The sequence below is a fragment of the Melanotaenia boesemani genome, chromosome 20, assembly GCF_017639745.1.
Source record: "Melanotaenia boesemani isolate fMelBoe1 chromosome 20, fMelBoe1.pri, whole genome shotgun sequence".
NCBI lineage: Eukaryota > Metazoa > Chordata > Actinopteri > Atheriniformes > Melanotaeniidae > Melanotaenia > Melanotaenia boesemani.
In genome coordinates this window covers 19,051,291-19,069,321 of record NC_055701.1, presented here as the reverse complement: position 1 = coordinate 19,069,321, position 18,031 = coordinate 19,051,291, and the positions used below count along the sequence as shown (strand labels likewise).

General features: G+C 39.9%; 3 protein-coding genes across 3 annotated transcripts; 1 reads left to right on the top strand and 2 right to left on the bottom strand.

Moving 5' to 3' along the window:
* slc35g2a (solute carrier family 35 member G2a) lies at nt 1–4,990 on the top strand. Its single transcript, XM_041971134.1, has 2 exons — nt 1–296; nt 2,597–4,990. The coding sequence occupies exon 2, from the start codon at nt 2,623–2,625 to the stop codon at nt 3,976–3,978; it is 1,356 nt and encodes a 451-aa protein (XP_041827068.1). The 5' UTR covers nt 1–296; nt 2,597–2,622; the 3' UTR covers nt 3,979–4,990.
* Nucleotides 4,991–5,433: 443 nt separating this feature from the next.
* LOC121631358 (pentraxin-related protein PTX3-like) lies at nt 5,434–7,987 on the bottom strand. The gene is made up of 2 exons (XM_041972221.1): nt 7,731–7,987; nt 5,434–6,587 (listed from the first exon to the last, which is right to left on the bottom strand). Exons 1-2 carry the CDS (start codon nt 7,888–7,890, stop codon nt 5,974–5,976), a joined length of 774 nt encoding a protein of 257 aa, XP_041828155.1. The 5' UTR covers nt 7,891–7,987; the 3' UTR covers nt 5,434–5,973.
* A 4,581-nt stretch (nt 7,988–12,568) lies between these two features.
* On the bottom strand, nt 12,569–17,983 carry LOC121631849 (endophilin-B1-like). The gene is made up of 10 exons (XM_041972942.1): nt 17,403–17,983; nt 17,176–17,317; nt 15,853–15,981; nt 15,579–15,712; nt 15,379–15,471; nt 15,152–15,235; nt 15,025–15,048; nt 14,277–14,366; nt 13,998–14,098; nt 12,569–13,410 (listed from the first exon to the last, which is right to left on the bottom strand). The coding sequence occupies exons 1-10, from the start codon at nt 17,457–17,459 to the stop codon at nt 12,840–12,842; spliced, it is 1,425 nt and encodes a 474-aa protein (XP_041828876.1). The 5' UTR covers nt 17,460–17,983; the 3' UTR covers nt 12,569–12,839.
* Between the last annotated feature and the right edge of the window lie 48 nt (nt 17,984–18,031).

The window sequence follows — 18,031 nt, the reverse complement described above, 5'->3', positions numbered from 1 at the left end:
TCTGTATCAGTGATCACAGAGTGATGGACGCGGGCAGCAGGTTCTCATAAAACCCACATCCCCGTAGAGAGGAATGCTGTGAGTGGATGTCCGGCTGAAGCGCGCACGGTGCCCTTGAGGACAATCAGGACTGCTGCAGGAGAAAGAAGCTTAAGAAAAGCCCTAAGGGAAGAACAAGAAGAAAAGGAACAAATGGATAGCAAGAGGTGATGGGGCGTTGGAGGTGTTCAGTAAATGACTGAGGTTGATCGCCGGTGAAGTTCAGTCCGGTGTTCCGCTGGTTTGTGCGTAAGCAGGTGAGTAGATGCGTTTTAGACGATAGTTACAATACATAACTAACCCACCTGATGGTGCATTGATTGCAGTACATCATGTCCGTTAACACCAACTTAGACTACAGGAAGGTCACAAGACACCTATAAGGTGTCGGGGTTAATTCATTCAGCTGTCTTGTGCCGATTCGGGAGCGCAAGCAGAGTAGAGCGGATCGGGGGCGCGCTTCTCCATTCAAGAATTTGAAATGGATCAGTGGTCGGGCTGTTATTATAGATTACGACATATGATCATACACACGGTGGTTGGCGATTACAAACCACAACCTCGTGTTGTGCCTGGAAACTGGCGTTCTCAGACGTGCATGTGGCACCAGATAAGACCGAGGAAAAAACATGGTTGTCATCATGTTTAACGATGCCTTTTTAGCTTAATCTAAATGCAGCTTAGCCCACCCGTATTTATTGTATCTATGTCCGTCCCATGTGTGTTTGCGTGCGTGCGTGTGTGTCTATGCTCCATCCCTCTGGCGTCAGAGGGGCGCAACACCGATAAACCATAACCTTGAGAATAGCATCTCACCTCAGCCTAAAGCAGTGAGGGAACGCATACTATCCTCTACTGAGAGACAGTCTAAATCACCTCTAATGAAACTATCAGCTCTGACAGCGCCACAATTGCGTCTAATTTATAGAGCAGCACCAAACTGATCTATAAATAACCCATATCTTATTGCTTTTCTATCTAAGCCTCTACAGGATATTTCTCAAATGAAACATAAAAAGATGCAAATCATTCCAGGATCTTGCTGTTTTTTATTTTTTATTTTTTTTAGATTTAATCAAAAGTGCACATTCAGGAAATCCACTCTTCATCTGCTGCTGTTATCACACTGTGCAGGTGTGCTGCTGTCTCGTAACAGCTCACTATCTGGTTGTATAAGGTGTAAAATAAGCTATTCAGAGTAAAGCAGCGGTGGAAGCAGTAGCAGCAGCAGCATTGCGGAGGCAGGCTGCATCATCCAACACAGTTATCTGGCTGGGAGGAGACGATTCAAACACATTTTGATCGCTTCTTTAATTTCTTTCTTTCTTTCTTTACAAAGTGAGCAGTCGATCAAGTTATAGTCTGAAAACAAAGATAGAATAATTTTCCAACCTTTCACTGAGATAACTTCTTGCTTCAAGTCAGATTCATGCGTCACTATTTTAGTACAGGCCACATTTAGAACAGAGCTGTCAGATCGCATGTTGGTCTATAACAAGTCATTTTATATCAAACTTTTTCTGTGTGCTTGCATAGAGGCACACCATGCAGAACTCACACTTGAAACTGTTCTTAATGATGATAATGTGAGAATACAATGTCTCCACAAAAAAAAAAAAAAAAAAAAAGACAAAGAATACACTGAAACTAATTCATAAACTCTCCCTGATAATTAAAAGGGTTCTATAACTGATTAGAAAAGCAGTACTGGCTTTGACTCTGCCCATCAGTTACCTCATAACAAGTAAAAGTCAGAAATGGAAAAACCCCAAAATATTCCCGGTTATTTTTTTTTTTCCCAATGAAAGCCTTGTAAACTTATTTTACAGAAATCATGCATGCTCCAAATACATCCATATTTGACCCAAGCTGCCCACTTCAAATGTTATTGTTTAAAAAATATCTTTTATTCTAATGTTTTTTCTCAATTACATTTTCAAAAGATACCTATATGTAGAAAAAAAAGACAAAAACCACAACCTAATGAAGAGAGATGTGGTGGCTTTAAAGAGATACTGAACATGTATAGTAAGTTTTATATATTTGATATGAGGAGAAACTGATAAATAGTGTGTGAGAGGTCAATCGCAAGGGACAGAGAGAGGAAAAAGTCATTATACAGACAAAAGCAGATGACAAATGAGGCACCAAGCACTTGCTTATGTAACTGTCATCGCCAACAGACATTTAGTCCCTTTGAAGGTTGCATTAGGTGAGAAGACAGAAACAGTGTGATTAGGCAGTTGTTATTCTGTATAATTTGGCTAATGTGGATTTAATGTGTTTCATCAAACTGGAAAAAAAATAAAAAGCAAAACAGTTAAAGTGGTGATTAGTCAGCTGGGTAGAGCTTACGTATATTCACTTGCAACCCGGAGGGACACATGGAAAGATGTGAGTCACTGCTATTATTATCTCAGATATTAAAGATATATGAGATATCAAGCAGAATCCCAGGGGAGGCAGCATGACAGAGAGAGAAATGAGAGAATTGGCTGGAATCTATGTGTCAGATGTGATTTGTATGTGGTGCTTAAAGTTTTCTGTTTTCTTACAGGTGTACGTCATCTCAGAAGTTTTAAAATGGAGTCCACTCACCTCTTGGGTGGCTCTAAGAAAAGAGTGAAGATCCATCCTCACACAGTCACAGCCAAGTATGCCACACAAACCCCCTACTCCCCCCAACCTGGAGTACACACCCACTTCCCCCAGCCGGGCGATGAGGGCTACGATGATGCTCCATCTTTTGAGGACTTTGGATCGTTCCTGGAGGAGACATCTGACAAGAAACGATTGACTGAGAATAAGAGGTGGCCTCTGACGCTTTTTGGCTCCAAAGACAAGGACACATCCCATAAACTTCAAACCACTGGGGCAGGAGAGGGGAGTGATGGAGGAGCCAAAGCAGCAAAGGGGTCTGGAAAAGGGGTTGGGGAACAGTTGGCCAGTTTTGGTGAGGCGTCTGTATCTGCATCTCGGCTCACCTGGGTAGGGCTGCTTGGTGCGGCACTGGCACATGGCTGCTTGATTGTTCTGACCCGCCTTGCCTCTGAACGCTTTAGCCTCGGCCCTCTGTTTCTCCTCTTAGTACGCTCCGTTGTACAGCTGCTGTCTGTGGCTGTCCTGTTGCACAAGGGGGAGAATCCTTTTGGACCAGAGGGTTATCGACTACGTCTGCTCTGTTATGGCATTGCCTACTCCCTCTCCCTTTGTTGTGCCTACTCTTCCTTAACCTTTGTCTCCCCTGGAAACGGTACAACAACTTGGCGCCTGGCAACAACAGCTCTGGCAGCAACCCTCGCCTTCCTGCTTCTGGAGGAGAGGCTTGGACTGGTTGATGGAATCACCATAGCTGCAGGGCTGTGTGGTTTGGGGCTTGTGTTGCTTCCCACCATAGATGAGAGCAATACAGTGTCGCCTACTGACTCGGTTGCATTCTGGAGGGGTGCGTTTGGGTGGTCCCTTTCGGCACTCGCAGGGCTGTGGATGGCCTTGGCTTTAGTTGGGTATCGCTCACTGAAAGAAAAGGTGGGAGTTGGCACTGCCTTATTTACAGTGAGCTGGACAGGCTGCCTGCTCACTCCAGCCTCTCTGGCACTGCTCCAGGAGGGCTGGTCCTGGCCAATGAGCGCATCAGCCTGGGGCCTTATCCTGGCCCTAGTTGTCTGTTCAGTAGCAGCCTTCCTGGGAATGACGCACGCCCTCACACGACTCCATCCTGCTCTGGTCTCTGCCTCTCAGAGCCTGGAGATACCGGTTGCCATGCTCCTGCATCTGGCTGTCAGTCCTATGGTTCCCACCGCTCCTGAGGTGGTGGGGAATTTGATGATCGTACTGAGTGTCGGGTGGCTGGTGGCAATGAAGCTGCTTCCCTCTCGAGGTGGCGGGCGATGCCAGAGGGAGGAGTATGAGGAGATTCTGGACTCACCCATCAAATAGATGCCTATTCTCTTCTTGTCACCCATGCTTCCTCCTTCTTGTGATGTACATAAGAGACTGCTAAATGTTTATCGGAGCTTTACCTATTTTATATTGTTGTTTTTGCTTTTGAGAAAGTGACAATATTGTGTTGTCTGTTACAGTGACTACGTGATGTGACATTAAAGTCTCTCTGATTAACTCAGTGCATTCTTGCAGCCACTTCTAATCAACCCCTATCTTCTGAGAAACAGAGTGTGTGTACACACAATGAGAGGAAGATAAATGGAGGAAGAGCAAGAGAAGATGATGGAATTGGCAAACAGATAAAAAGCAGGGGAGAAAGGAGAGTGATAGCAGATGACAAAGCATAGATGAAAGGGGTAGAAGATAAAGAAAGGAAGCAAGGGCAGAAAGGCTGATAGTGGCTGGTTATTATGCTGTGTCTGGCCAGCTGGCTGATAAAAAAAAACAGTTATATGCACAAGGAACAGTCATTATAGCTTGTAACTATCCACTAGACACATAAGTGCTGTTGCTATGTTTCTTTAGGGGTCTCTCCTTTTCTATTTTCCCCCTCATTAGCCTCCTGCGCTCCTCTTTCAATCTTTCTCTCTGTTAAAAATGAACAACACAAAACAAGAGGTCCATTCACGAAGTTCTCCCCACACACTGCACAGATGGAGACTTTTAGTGTAGTTAAGTGCCAGTGTGTCATGTATGCATGTGTTTGCGTGCATGCTCGGTATCATTGTGAAACAGATGTGGCGAAAAGCCTGAACATGACACACAACTCCTCTTTGCTCCTTTGAATCTTGTTAGAAGTGACATTTAAGAGAAAAAAAGGCCAGCAGAAAAGTCTGCTGCTTCCTGCAGTTCTCCACCCAGCTGCAGATTTATAAAGACCATTACATGCAGGCATGCATGGACAGGGCACAAGTATACATTAAAACCATGGCTGTAAGACTTTCATTAGTGAAACTGTTTTTGTGATGTCAGTTTGCTGGCATGATTAAACTCTTGTATGGTTAAACTGTTCTTTGTTGCCACATTTTGCTTAGTAGTTTAATGTTACTTTGCACTATGTTTACAGAAAATCTTAAAGTACTTGTACTTTACTATCTTTTACTAAATCTCAGAGGGAAGGGTAGAACAGTTTAATGGATTTGTTCTGTTATTGTTTTTCTTTTTAATAATAATTTTATACATAAAACATTTGTGTTATGCTTAATCCTTATCTTCATCTTCTACCGGTCTCCATCTTTCTCAATTTCTTCCTCCACTCAAATAAAATTTCTCAAAACATAAGTATGAATATAATAAAAATAAATCAAGATGTAATAAATTAAGAGTTGAGACAAAAAAAAGAACAAAAGACAAGCACATGTAAACTAGAAAATCTGTGGACAATACCTTTGTAGACAACCAAAGCTGCTTTCTGTGGTTTTCAATTACTAGTCTGCCTGCATGCAAGCACACGTGTGTGTGTGTATAGGAGGCTGAAGGAGGGATGGGTGGCAGTGCAATACAATTCTGTCAGGGTTTCAAACATCATAAACACGGTGAGCATTGAAAGCAGTGGTCTCTTTGCATTCAGACACTCCTAAAGCAGCTAATGAGCAGGACAGACCTGCCAAGAATTACACACAAACCAAAACCTCTGACACACCTTCTTGTGGTTGTGGATATTAGCAGACATCGCCACAGGGTGTAAACTCTGACATGTGCTGGATAACCCTCATTTAGCGACTGACTCAGACAAATGAAAGTGCAATCAAGGATATTGTTATAAACGAGTTGATTGTTGTGTGGAACGGGCAAACTTTTCCATGAGGGTAATATAGTTGTTTAATTGATTTTTATTCATTACAGCAAATCTACAATCTTTACGGTACATTTGAGTTCATTCTCACTAAAAAAAACAAAACAAAAAGCAACATTGTAGAAAAAAAAACCATAAAAAGATTATGTGCAAAATCCCATTTGATCTTAATATAACTTTTCATTCTGGACAATTCATGTGTCTCCTCTGTCCTTCCTCAGTGTTCCTGCCTGCTCTATCACTTTGCTCAGCTGCAGGTGAACCCTCTGCAGGTCCGTTGCTATAGCAACCAGAGCACTTTCCATTGTGGCCATGTCCATTGGTAAAGTCACTTCTTGCCCCTTCAGGCCGAACAAGAACGGTTTTACCCCCGCTGTCCCTAAACCTCCAGGTCTTGGTGTCGGCTGGTTGCTGTTCCTGCTGCCTGCTGATGCCAATGGCATTGCTTCCTCAAGGTGCCTCAGTCGGGAATTTTCCTCATGACTACTGCGCAGGATCATCTGTAAAGTCATGTTTATTGTCCTCTCCCTCTCCTCTTCTTCCTCCCGGAGTTTTGCCAAATTATGATGCAGCCTCAGACTTGACTGTTCTGCCTGCGCCCTGCATGCGGACACCAGGCTGGATGCATTCTGCTGCCATGTCCCCTTGGCCAGCTTGCCCAGTTGGGTCTTCAGAGAGTGCATTCCTCCACAGCACTGCTCCACAGATTCCAGCAGCATTTTCTGCCTCATGTGGGAGTCCTCCAGAGCAATGAAAAGCTTGTCCCAGCGGGAGAAGTCTGCATGGCATGGTGTGGGTTGAGACTCCTCTGTAAATGACAACCACAAGGGTGCATTAATAATGCAATCCTGTAGTCAGTTGAAAGGTTATATGACATTACTGTGTGCCAGAAATATAATCTGTTTTATTAATTTACTTTATACTTGAGCTTGCAGGTTAATAACATAATAACATCTCAGAGTAACATGACCGCTCGAGGTATTAGATCTTCTTTACTTTTTAAAGTGTATGTCTTAACTAAACAATCTCTAATAATTTTTTGAAAAAAGTTTTTTTTTTTTTTGTATAAAGGCATCTATAAGGTTCTCAAATATACTTGTGGATGCAAGGATTTAATATTTGCTATGGTCCCCAGCTTCCTACCTTCTCTGGTCCCACATTTAACAGTCAATCCTCCTACATCCACTGGCTTGATAACAACAAGTGTAGTTAGAGCTACTCTTTTCCACCATCTTTTCTACTCCAATCAGCCAAAACATTAGCAGGTAAAGTAACACTGCACATTTTGTTACATAGCAATGTCATGCTAGAAAAACCTGCATACACATGGATTTTGACAGTTTCCAATACTATAAGAAATTAAGTGCTGCAGTGACACTACCCCATATGGCAACAGCATTCCCTTATAGCAGAAACCTCCCCCAGCAGGACAGAAGTGGGCCTCAAAAACTGCTTTAAAAGGGGTCACTACAAATCTCCAAACTCCCCAGATACCACACTGTTTGCTTCACCCAACATCCCGTGCTCATTTTTGACTCCGCCTCTTTACTCGCCTTGTTTTAATTTTCTGTCTTGTTAAGTGAGATTTTTTTTAAGAAGAAAATTTTTTTTTTTTTATGTTTCACATGTTACAAGTTAAATTGTCCTGTAGTCTCACTTTAGACAAACTGTAAATAAATGTGATCAGAAATCAGAAGAAATGTTTCACCTTTTTCTCTTCAAATGGCCAAATATTTTGCACAAAAATGAATGAAAAGATTAAAGATAAAATTACACACCATGAGAAATACAGAAATATTTCTTGTCTTTTTTCCTGTATAGTCATCATTTAAATGAATGATAAAATATTTAATTGCTGCTATGGAATCTGAGGACAAATTCTTTACAATGATGCCTCTGTTCAAACAAGGAGTGTACAGATGAGACAAAGGGACAAATAAACAATACTCACCCTCTTGCTGGTTCTGAGAGATCTCGTTGTCATAGTTGTCTGCATAGTTTCCCTCATATTCAACCTCATTCGCACACAAAGATGAGCCCAAGCTACCAAGCACACACAGCACGTGCCAGATACTGAACCCATGCATGATGGAGCTCTGATATCTGCTCATCTTTTTATATGTTGGGTATAAGGAAATATAAGATCAATCCACCAGAATCCCTGTTGCTGCACCCTCCAGCTGCTCTCTTTTCTTATGGACCCCTTCACTTTATACAAAGCTCTTCTCAACGAACCAACTGATGTGGGAGCTGACTTATAAATCCTGGAAGAGAGAAGAAAGAGGGAGGACGCTGAAAAGGTGGGGGGTGATGTGGAGACGGGGTAAGTAATATTTCCATGGAGGTAATGTTAAAAGTCAAATTGACAAGGAAATGCTGTTATTAAGGGAACTACAGGGGAATAGAAAGCTAAATAGACAAGAAAAAAAGTGCATCAGGAGCTGAAGAAACTAAAACTTTTCAGTTACTTTGTAAACACAAAATACAAGTTAGAATGTAATAATTTAACTTAAAGGAATTATCTTTCAACGGAAAGTGTAATATTTGAAAGAAAAAGAGTATGAAGTCGAATTAATGATTTAGTTGCAAATATGCAACTGTCACAGCAGCTTTTACCTTCCCATACTGTAATTTTCATTTTGAGAAGGGATTTCCTTGGTTTAATTTCTTAGATTTTTTTTTTTTTATTATTTAATCTTAGTTTGGGATGAAAGATTTTATGAATTAGCATAACAAGAGATTTTGTAAGTCTGTGAAACTTTCAATAAAACGGTACTTTAATCTGAAAAATGTTTAATCTGAAATATTAATCTATGTTCATAACATAACCTGCCTTCAGACTAGTGGAGAAAAATGACAAAATAAGAGACATTTTTAGATGATACACTGAATACGTCTTGTATTTGCATCTACATACTTTAATTTTCTTTAAACGCTGTCTTTCTTAAATCATTTTCTAATTTACTAAGCCAATAGTCAATAGTTAAACAGCCCTAATTGCAAATTACCAAAGTTTTTGACATTTTTAATTTATTCATACATGTTCTTTACACCATAGATTTATATTAACTAAATTAAATTTCTTTCTACAGTTAAAGTTTTCTGAGTTATGTGATTATTTGAGAGCTATCTATAGCACATTTTATCCATATGGTAAAATATTTTTATTTTTATACCTCCTGTAGAAATAGTCTTTAGCTTCAACATAAATGGTTGAAGTATTTAATTCTGATATAATCATAAACCAATGTCTATTGTTTCTCCTACTGCAAAAAACATAAAATTGTTGAGTATTGACAAAGTCCATAAAACACATAAATACACAGTTTTGCCTGCCTCAGTAATATTTCACCAATAAATCAGTCAGTTCCCGTCCTTCGCATCTGCTCAAAGCTCCAAACCTATAAACAGCAACACTCCTATGTATTCAAATTAAAGTCCCTCTCTAGTATTAATTATAACTAGTTGCCTGGTGACAGTGTTGATTAACTATGTAGAAGAATTTGAAGTTACTGCATTCTTTGTGAGAAGTGCTAACCTTTTTCATACAGACAGAGCACTCAACAGGTGCAGGCATTTGGCTGCAGACGTAGGACATGTCAGGGTCAGAGGAAAAACCCTGACCCCTTTCTCCCTGCAGACCACCAGACAGTTGTTCACACTGCACATGTCAGCAGCAGCATGTCTGATTGTCTCTGTCTGGGGGCTATAATTGTAGCAGTGGGAGTACACCTGGGTGAGGCTGGCAGATTTATCTCAGGAAAAGAGACAACCTGCAGGAAGAGCTGGACAGAACAGGTTGTAGGAAGAGGAGAGATGGGAATCAAGAGGTGGATTGTTGGTGAGAATGGTACAGGAGGTCAGGATAAATATGTTTTTTTTAAAAAAAGGGCTGTCCTTGATTCAACAAAAACTTTGACTTGGTGCACATTTTCCATTCCAGCTTCCATAACATAAAATTAAACATGATTTAAGAACAAAAAATCCATTAATCAATATGTTGGAAGTTGAAGAAACTGCCAGTTTTGTCAAAGTTGCTGATCTCATGACTTATTTTTTCTTTATGAGAGAACTTTCTATCAAACCATCACATAACTGTCTCTTCTGTCTGAGGAGCCACATTCATCAGCAGTCGCCAGACGCTGTTTACCACCCCCACCTGCTACCACACCTACAGTTTAGCTGTCATACAAAACACTCCCAGCTGGCAGTGAGGGGGAAGACAACAAACATAAAGACATGAGAGAAGATGGACGGGCAAAGAAGAAAAGAGATGATAATGATGAAAGTTGGATTTTGTGGCGAGTATTTATTTTATCTGGTTTGTTTCTGACCAGAGGGAATTGGAAGAAAACAGATGGCATTGTCTGCCTTTTCCATACAAAACCTGGGAATTTAGGGAAAGTGGGACATTGGGTGTTGTCAGCAGAACTGACATTAACTAACAGCAGCAGACGTAAAACAGCAACAGAACCTCTCAGAGGAACAAACCACATACTAACATGACCAAAACATCCAACACAGGCCTGTTTATGAGAACTGTGTGGTACTTTTGGGTGTATCCCTATTTGTCCCCAATGTGTAGGATGAGGTGGGGAGGAAACTTAAATATTATAAACATAAAATAAAAAAAATAAATAAAAACATGCTGTCAAACAATGGACTTTAATGGATGCCTTGATGGCTTTGGTTTAGCTTTTTAAATTTAACAGAAATCACAGTAACATATTTCAGCAAAGTCAGATTTTTTTGGGTGCTCAGAAGATGCTGAAATAGAAGCTGCCCTTGCTCCTCTAGGCTTTTTTTTTTTTTTAAAGTAACTGATTATTTTAAATCTAATAATGTAGTAACTCAAAGTTATGAACAAGACCCACTTTCCTTTTCTCTTTGCAATGAATATAGTTAATAAACATGAATTAACATGGAATAATAATAAAAATTGTTTACTGTTTTGCAGATGACAGTTTTGTATATAGTATATGTTACATTACAGTTACTTACAAGTAAAGAACACATACTGTGTTTTAAAATGTATACACCTTCTGTATAGCCTACTGCTTAAAACTAGATTTAAGGTATAGTAATAGCTATACTTTATATGTGGCTATCCATCCATTGTCTACACGCACTTAATGAAATGAAAGAGTTTAGAGGAATTTAGATTTACCAATTAAGCTAATATGCATGTCTTTGGACAGTGGGAAGAAGCCGGAGTACCTGCAGAGAACCCACATATACACAGGAAAAACATGCAAACCCCCCTTATGATATCAGTAATGTACCTTTTTATTACTTGTTTGTAGCTCTCTGCTAGAAAAGGACTAAGCCTAATATAATTCAAACCATTTCCTTCATCTGCTTTCATAAATGAATCATCCATCCGACCTGCAAAACATCATTTTAGTTTCTCCCTTTCCTTCCTGTGCAATGCTGCATGAGACAACATACTAGAAATATAAAAATAAGTTGTGACGTTGATATGTGACGGGGACTTTCAGTGCAGCAGGGGAACATTCATTCGCAAGTGAGGACAGATTGAAGAGAATCTGTCGTTTTATGAGTCAGAGGAGAAAAAGTAACAGTATTTAATCCATCTTTAAGTGGCTGCTGTGCAGCCACCCCTCCAAACACGCAGAGCTAATTTAGTAGTGTGATGTAAGTGTTGATAGTGTTATCGAACCAGAAGCCTCCTGGCTGAATTTTAGATCAATACCACACAAACAGCAAGTAATCGATGTAATCTGTTTGGACAGCAGTAGGCAGGGAAGAGATAAAGTCAAGGAAACAGAAACACATTTAATGTATATGTTGAAAGGTTGTGGTCCATGTCGTGCCCAATCAGGCCTCATAATTTTGTTTTGTGGTTAGTAGAATAAACAGCATGGCATGTAATCAAGGTCTAGATCATAAAGTTTAGCTAGTATGGCAAAGAATAAGAGCAAATGATGTGCAGCTGATTTTAAGAAGGAAATCACATAAACATCACCGGAGAATAAAGATATACTGCACACCATGACCTCACTGCATATTTATTTCCACATGTTCACAAGAATGGAGCAAAACCTCCAACCTGGCATTGACATTAGCTCAACAGGATAATAAAAAATTAGTCTTAAAATGTAGCTATCCAAACCCACAAATATATCATAGCGGGTGAGAGGGTGATTACATCATTACATGTGTGTCTTTCCATCCAGGGTCCCAAGATTGGACACACATAACAGTGGCGAAGGGTTCCCCTCGTGAAGAAAATCAACAACATCTGGACATGGAAAATTCAACCCATTTCATCTCAATGAAGCCTTTAAGAGGGTGAAAGGGTAAAGAAAAAAATGAATATGTGACTGGAGTTTGTGTAGGAGGAAACACCCCCCCGAGTATGTAGGAGGATACATAAAGATCCAGTTTAACCTGATGTGTTGTCACCTCTCAGGCTCCACAGCACATACACAGCAAAAATGACCGTTTCATATGGAAAGTGACCTCACCTTGTAGAAATATGTCAAGAGGTGGCAGAGTAAAATACAGATGCCTCTTTTCAAAACGTGTCGCAGGTTTGAGTAACCTGTAAACATTAGTGCAGTTAAAGACACACAACTATACGCTCATACACACTTGGCACAAAGCTTATTAAGTAAATTATAAAAATAAAGATCTACTCTGTTTTGTGTCCACAAGTGGAGATGGATCAAATAGTTGTTTTCAGACAACATGAATATTACACACATATGACTAAAAGCTAACATTATTTCTGGCACTAAATCATGATTTTGTTATTCTTTTTTTAAAAAAAAAAAGCTCTTTCACAACCACTTCACATTCTTCTCTATGGGATTAAGTAGATGTTACTATACAACGATTGTGTATCTTGCTAATACAAACTGGATGCCAGGGTCTACAATACCAGACAGAACCAGTTAAAGCTCCAAACAATTTCAGTACCAGCTGACACGCTGTCAAATACACCCTCATATCTACTGAACCACATCCAGTCTGTCTGATGATGACTTCTGGACGTCCTCTCCATTAACGACAGGCTGCTCTGTGTTTCATTGGTTGTTTAGGGATCGGCAGCCACACCGTTGGGCGTCACAGTCTCAGTAGCTACTAAATTTGCTGTCTGAGACTCACTTGGCGTTTCATTGGGTTGTAAAGGTGGGCAAGCTGCTGTTGTCACTCTGCCGGTTCCATTGTTTATTGAAGCTGTTGCACTGACAGACTGAGCATATGGTGGAACAGCAGAACTCGGCCTGTTAGTCGTCTCACATGCACTGCTCGTGCAGCTGGGTGCTTGCAGCTCATCTCTTTGTTTTGATGTAATGGTTTGACTGAGTGTTCGCCTGTGGGATGATGAGCAGGTAACTGCTGAAGGGTGATTGTTTGCCTGACTGGGAGTGGAGAAAATGTTGTTATTATTGTTTTTGTAGTTGGGTTGGACTTCAGTTTTGGGAGGTGAATTTACAGTCCATGAGTCCTGGTTGAAGTCTGGAAGTTGGTGGACAGTTACGGGCATTGGAGTGATCTCATCTAACCCAAGAGGCTCATTAGCTACATGGCTGCTAATTAATGGCTGATTAACAGCATTATTACCTACTGATTGCCAGTTATTGGAGCAGAAGACCGCTGGAATACTGCAAAGAGAGAGAGAGAGAAAAAAAAGAAAATTTAAACATTAATTTTCAAATAAAATAATCTCAATAGCCTTTTTTGAGACCAGATGTACAGAGTTTGTCCTACAAATACTTCTTTGTGGTAAAGCAGGGAATCTAGTGGAAAATCCTCTGTGGCACATACAGTTTATATAGATGATGTGGTGGTAAAAATTACCCTGTGACATGTTGCTGCAAGAAATTTAGGATGGGCAATAATATCCTTCATTATATAGTAAAATGTCTCAACATTTGATATGTTTTCTATACTTTATTATGAGTTAAATATTGGTTTATAAGACTTGCTAATCATTATCTTCCTTTTCCCTTTAAATTGTATGCATCGCCATATTTTTTTATTGGGGTTGGGGATTAAATAACTAAAGTAAAAAAATGTGTCAAACAGTTTGCAGCTTTGTTGTATTGTGTGTTTTAGGATTAAGTCTCAACACTGACTAATTTAAGCTACGAAAATGTTTGTAGAAAGAACATCAGTTACCATTATTAATAATAATCAGTCTACTTTTTCAAGGTAATTTTTTATAAGTTGTGAATGAGACTTAACAGACCTCGCAAGCTGTCTTCGGAGTTCCTGAGATTGTTGGTTGCACTGAGCAAAGTAAGAGGCCTGAGCATCCACAAAGTCCATAAGAATCTGCATGTGGTTGGTCTGGGGGAGGGGGGGGGGGCACACCAAATGAAACAAGACAGATGGAGAACCATTACAGTGTTTGGATCTGACACAAACAGTCTGATCATTACAAAAAAAAATAGTCAGATAAAAATGAATCATATTTTCTTCCTTATAGAGTGTGTGTGTGAGTGTTTGCACATTTGTCTGCACATACATGAGTGTCGCTGATTCCTTCCAGAACCCGTCTTATAATTTCTGTCTGTCGATCGAAAAGACTCTGACAGATCCTCAGCTCCATCTCTGCCTACACACAGACACACACACACACACACACACACCACCTCTTTGGTTAATACTTTATGCATTCACATGAATTATAATTCTAGATTAAGTCTCAGGAGAAACAAAATCACATTTATAATTCTGGTCAAGCTCAAGTCCAAATAAACAACCTGACACTAAGAATAAACTGATGTCTGTTCTGATAACGAACCCATTTTCACTCATATAACTGCTCAGTTGCTGGAGTATTTGCGATCACTACAAGTCAGGGCAGTTTTACGTTGCACTAGGAAAGTTAGGCAGATTTTTAAATACATTCAAATGACATTAAAAATGTATTCATCATTTTTATTAATTCATTTTGTAAACATGCAGGTTCTGCACAAATTTGAGAACTGCTGAGAGGGAACATACTTTTTCCACTCACAGCTTGTGCTACGTATCTACACAAGATGCAGAGTATTTGGAAATGTAGTTTTTTCCTGTTGTGTGGACCAATAGCTGCAGAATGACATCATAATGTGTTTGCATTTTGGATGGAATGTAAGATTGAAATGGAAAAGGGTTTTACTGTCACTCATTATAATGAAGCTTTATATCTACATTCATGCACAACTGTCAACACTCGAAATATTGCTTTATAATGAGAAATTGTGTGCACTCAAAGATAGACATGTTACCTGAGAGATTTCCTGAGCCCATACCTATTACGGAAAAAAAAAGAAGACCAAAAAAATTATTTAAAACTAACCAAAAGACAAATTCATCTGAGTTCAACTATTAATGTGCCCTTACACAACCGCACACCTTTAGCCATTTAACACGCAGGAAGCTGAACATGTAGGAGACTTGAGACACATAGTCGTCTTCCAGTGGGTTTGCATTCAGGTTCTGACAAAACAAAATAAGAAAGGAGGTAGGTGGGATAAAAAATACTGTGTATAGCCTTATTCGATTTCTAAATGTTGTTTCTTTGATCACCTTAATGAAAGCACAGGGATTTTAAAGCATGTTAAATAGTCATTGTAACTCACTCTGGCCTCTCGGTCAGCCTCGTGGGCTTTTCTCAGCCTACTCTTGGCAATGTCCAAGTCCAAACGCTTGTTCACCAACATCTTATGCTCATTCTGCAAATAAACACACTTGTTTACAAATACCAGCAGCTCATTAACAAACTACAGTAGAAATAGAATAGATAGGTGTGATGAGCGTGTTTGTGGTATATTTCTTTCACCTGTATGGCTGTGTATTCCCCTTCAGTGAAACTCCGCAGTGGAGTGAGAAAGTGAATGTTGGTGCTTTGGACAAACTTCCTCTCTACCTCTCCTAGCTGCTTCTGGGCCTCTCCACACCTTATCAACGCTGTTCCTGAATACAACCATATAAACAGGATATAGTGTCAGCATTTTATCATATCAGCTTGAAAGAGAAAAACTAGAAAGGTGTTATTATGCAAAAAATAATCCAAATTTTAATAAAGACCCAACTTTGCAGACCATCATACTTACCATAAGGTGTGTTTGATCCAATCTCCATCCCAGCCTGGGTCATGTGATCTCCCAGTAGCTCATTTGCACGTGGCCGAGGTGGGACGCTCCACTCCAGATGCTCATAAAGCCGATCCTCTAACCGAGCTCCTGTCAATTAGGGAGTTTAGAGGTCCATTTTACACCCACTGTTGAAGCCCAATACTTTATTCTTTAAAAAGTGGCATTTTATAAAATGTGCATCTGCTTTTCTCTTCCTCTTTGTAAAAAGCCCACAAGGTAAATTGGAGGTAAACAACTGATCCTGCAGGGAGAATAGAAATACTCTGCAGAAAAAACAAGACATGATCTAAAAAGCTACCTGTAATGTTACTGGCAGCCGACCGGTCCACTTATGTGATAGATGGCAGACTACATCTACTCATAACTCCATCAGATAGAGTAACTGAATTCAAACCAGGCTAAAGAATAACCCTCTCTATTCATCTGAACATGCCAATTACAGCCAAAGTAAACAGATGAGCTCTCAAAAGATGTATGTATGCACTAGAGAGCAAAACTGAATTTAAACAATGGGTCCTAGTAGTACCCATTTAACGGCCATTCACGAGGTTTTCATAGGGCATGACTGTGTATTAGTCTGTAACAAGCTCTATTTATCTAAAGTATTGTCATGAAGATAAGTTTTTAATTTCTAAACATTTGACTCTCAGTCTCCTCTGTTTCTTGAGCTTGATGTATTTAACATGTTTCTTGTTAAAAGTATTTTTTCCCCTTTCGTTTTCCCAGGGAGTTCCAGCTCTTATAAACTATGGTTTCATAAGAAGGTTGATTAAAGCAGTACACATCAAGCTTCTCAAAAATGGTTTGACATTTATTTTCTTAATTTGGGGGCAGAAATATTTGGTCCACACTTAGAAACATCCAGAGACCCTTAACCCTATCACATTAATAAAAGGAAAACGGCAGGAATAGTGTGCAGCTGTCCATGATGTTTTTGAGTCAATTGTCCAATTATGTTTGAGTCTGAAAAAGTTACAGATTAGATAGGAGTTGTAATTCCTAAACTCTTCCTTAGAAAGGCACACATCTCCAAATCTATCAGTTTATGATTCCAAATACGCGTCAAACAAAATCAATAACATTTTTTTTAACACAATGATATAACCATAAGCATTAGGGATGTATAGAAGCAGCCTATTACAAATCAGTTGGACCTCAATGTGCAGAGCAATGATTTTGTTAAAAGAAACTTTAATTAATTTTCATGTGTTCAATTAAATTAACAATACTTTAACCACATCTCAGAGATCAAGACTAATCAATAAATGCAGGGTGTCACACCTGGACTAGGCTGAAGTAAAACCTCCGTTTGGGAGATCATTTGGTCCGTCCAGGTTTTGGTGGCGTCTGCCCGGGCCAGGAGCCCCTCCAGCCCGGGGTCCAAGTCAGTCTTCTCGGTCTGACCAAGACTTTCTCCGGTGTACTGAAGCGAAATCACAGAATATCATTCGTTCCACCTTAAACCGCTTAAAAGTAAACTTAACCTTTTTAATATTATATATATTTACCTGAACAGCTCTGTTGATGAACTGACCAGCATCCACAGCCAACCGCGTCAGATCCATAGCTGCGTCCTCAAGGTCGCGCGCCGTCTCCGGTGGACCAGCAGAACGTTACCGGCCCCACAGAACCGGTCTAAGCTAGCTATAATAAACCAAATGGCCAACGACAACGTCCAACTGATCTCGCCTAAACGTGCTAACTCTTAACACTGACGACCACGCGTGCACATAAAAACGACGCAAGTGCCCCTAAGCACCTGCGTGATGCTCATTTTAATCATCCTCCTGTCATGGCGATTTCTTCTGCCTAGGAGTTTAGTCTCTCTCTCAGAACCGATTTAAAACGTACAGCCTCGGTTCAGCTAAAATAAAAGACGGACAGAGATGACGGCCAGTTGTCGCGTTATGTCACTTTTAATCTGCTACCTTCAACGGTAGCTTCACAGAAATGTTGGCGACCAGATTATTTAGAGCATTAGCTTGATTCACAGCTGAAAGGGGTCTTTCTGCCATTTAACAGGTGTTATTAAATGCTTAAAATGATAAAAATCTGAATTTAAAATTAGCAGAGAATCACGGCTACCCATCACTTCCGGTCCAGAATTGTCAGAATAAAATCCTAATTTCTACAAATC

What these genes read in the sequence shown, in the direction of transcription:
- slc35g2a (XM_041971134.1), top strand. Translation starts at nt 2,623, where the DNA reads ATGGAGTCCACTCACCTCTTGGGTGGCTCTAAGAAAAGAGTGAAGATC.
- LOC121631358 (XM_041972221.1), bottom strand. Translation starts at nt 7,890, where the DNA reads ATGAGCAGATATCAGAGCTCCATCATGCATGGGTTCAGTATCTGGCAC. An exon ending in CTCTCAGAACCAGCAAGAGG is followed by an intron (nt 6,588 to 7,730) that starts GTGAGTATTGTT and finishes TGTCATTTACAG; the next exon opens with AGGAGTCTCAACCCACACCA.
- LOC121631849 (XM_041972942.1), bottom strand. Translation starts at nt 17,459, where the DNA reads ATGGATCTGACGCGGTTGGCTGTGGATGCTGGTCAGTTCATCAACAGA. An exon ending in TGGATCAAACACACCTTATG is followed by an intron (nt 15,713 to 15,852) that starts GTAAGTATGATG and finishes GGTTGTATTCAG; the next exon opens with GAACAGCGTTGATAAGGTGT. An exon ending in TGCGTGTTAAATGGCTAAAG is followed by an intron (nt 15,049 to 15,151) that starts GTGTGCGGTTGT and finishes TTTCCGTAATAG; the next exon opens with GTATGGGCTCAGGAAATCTC.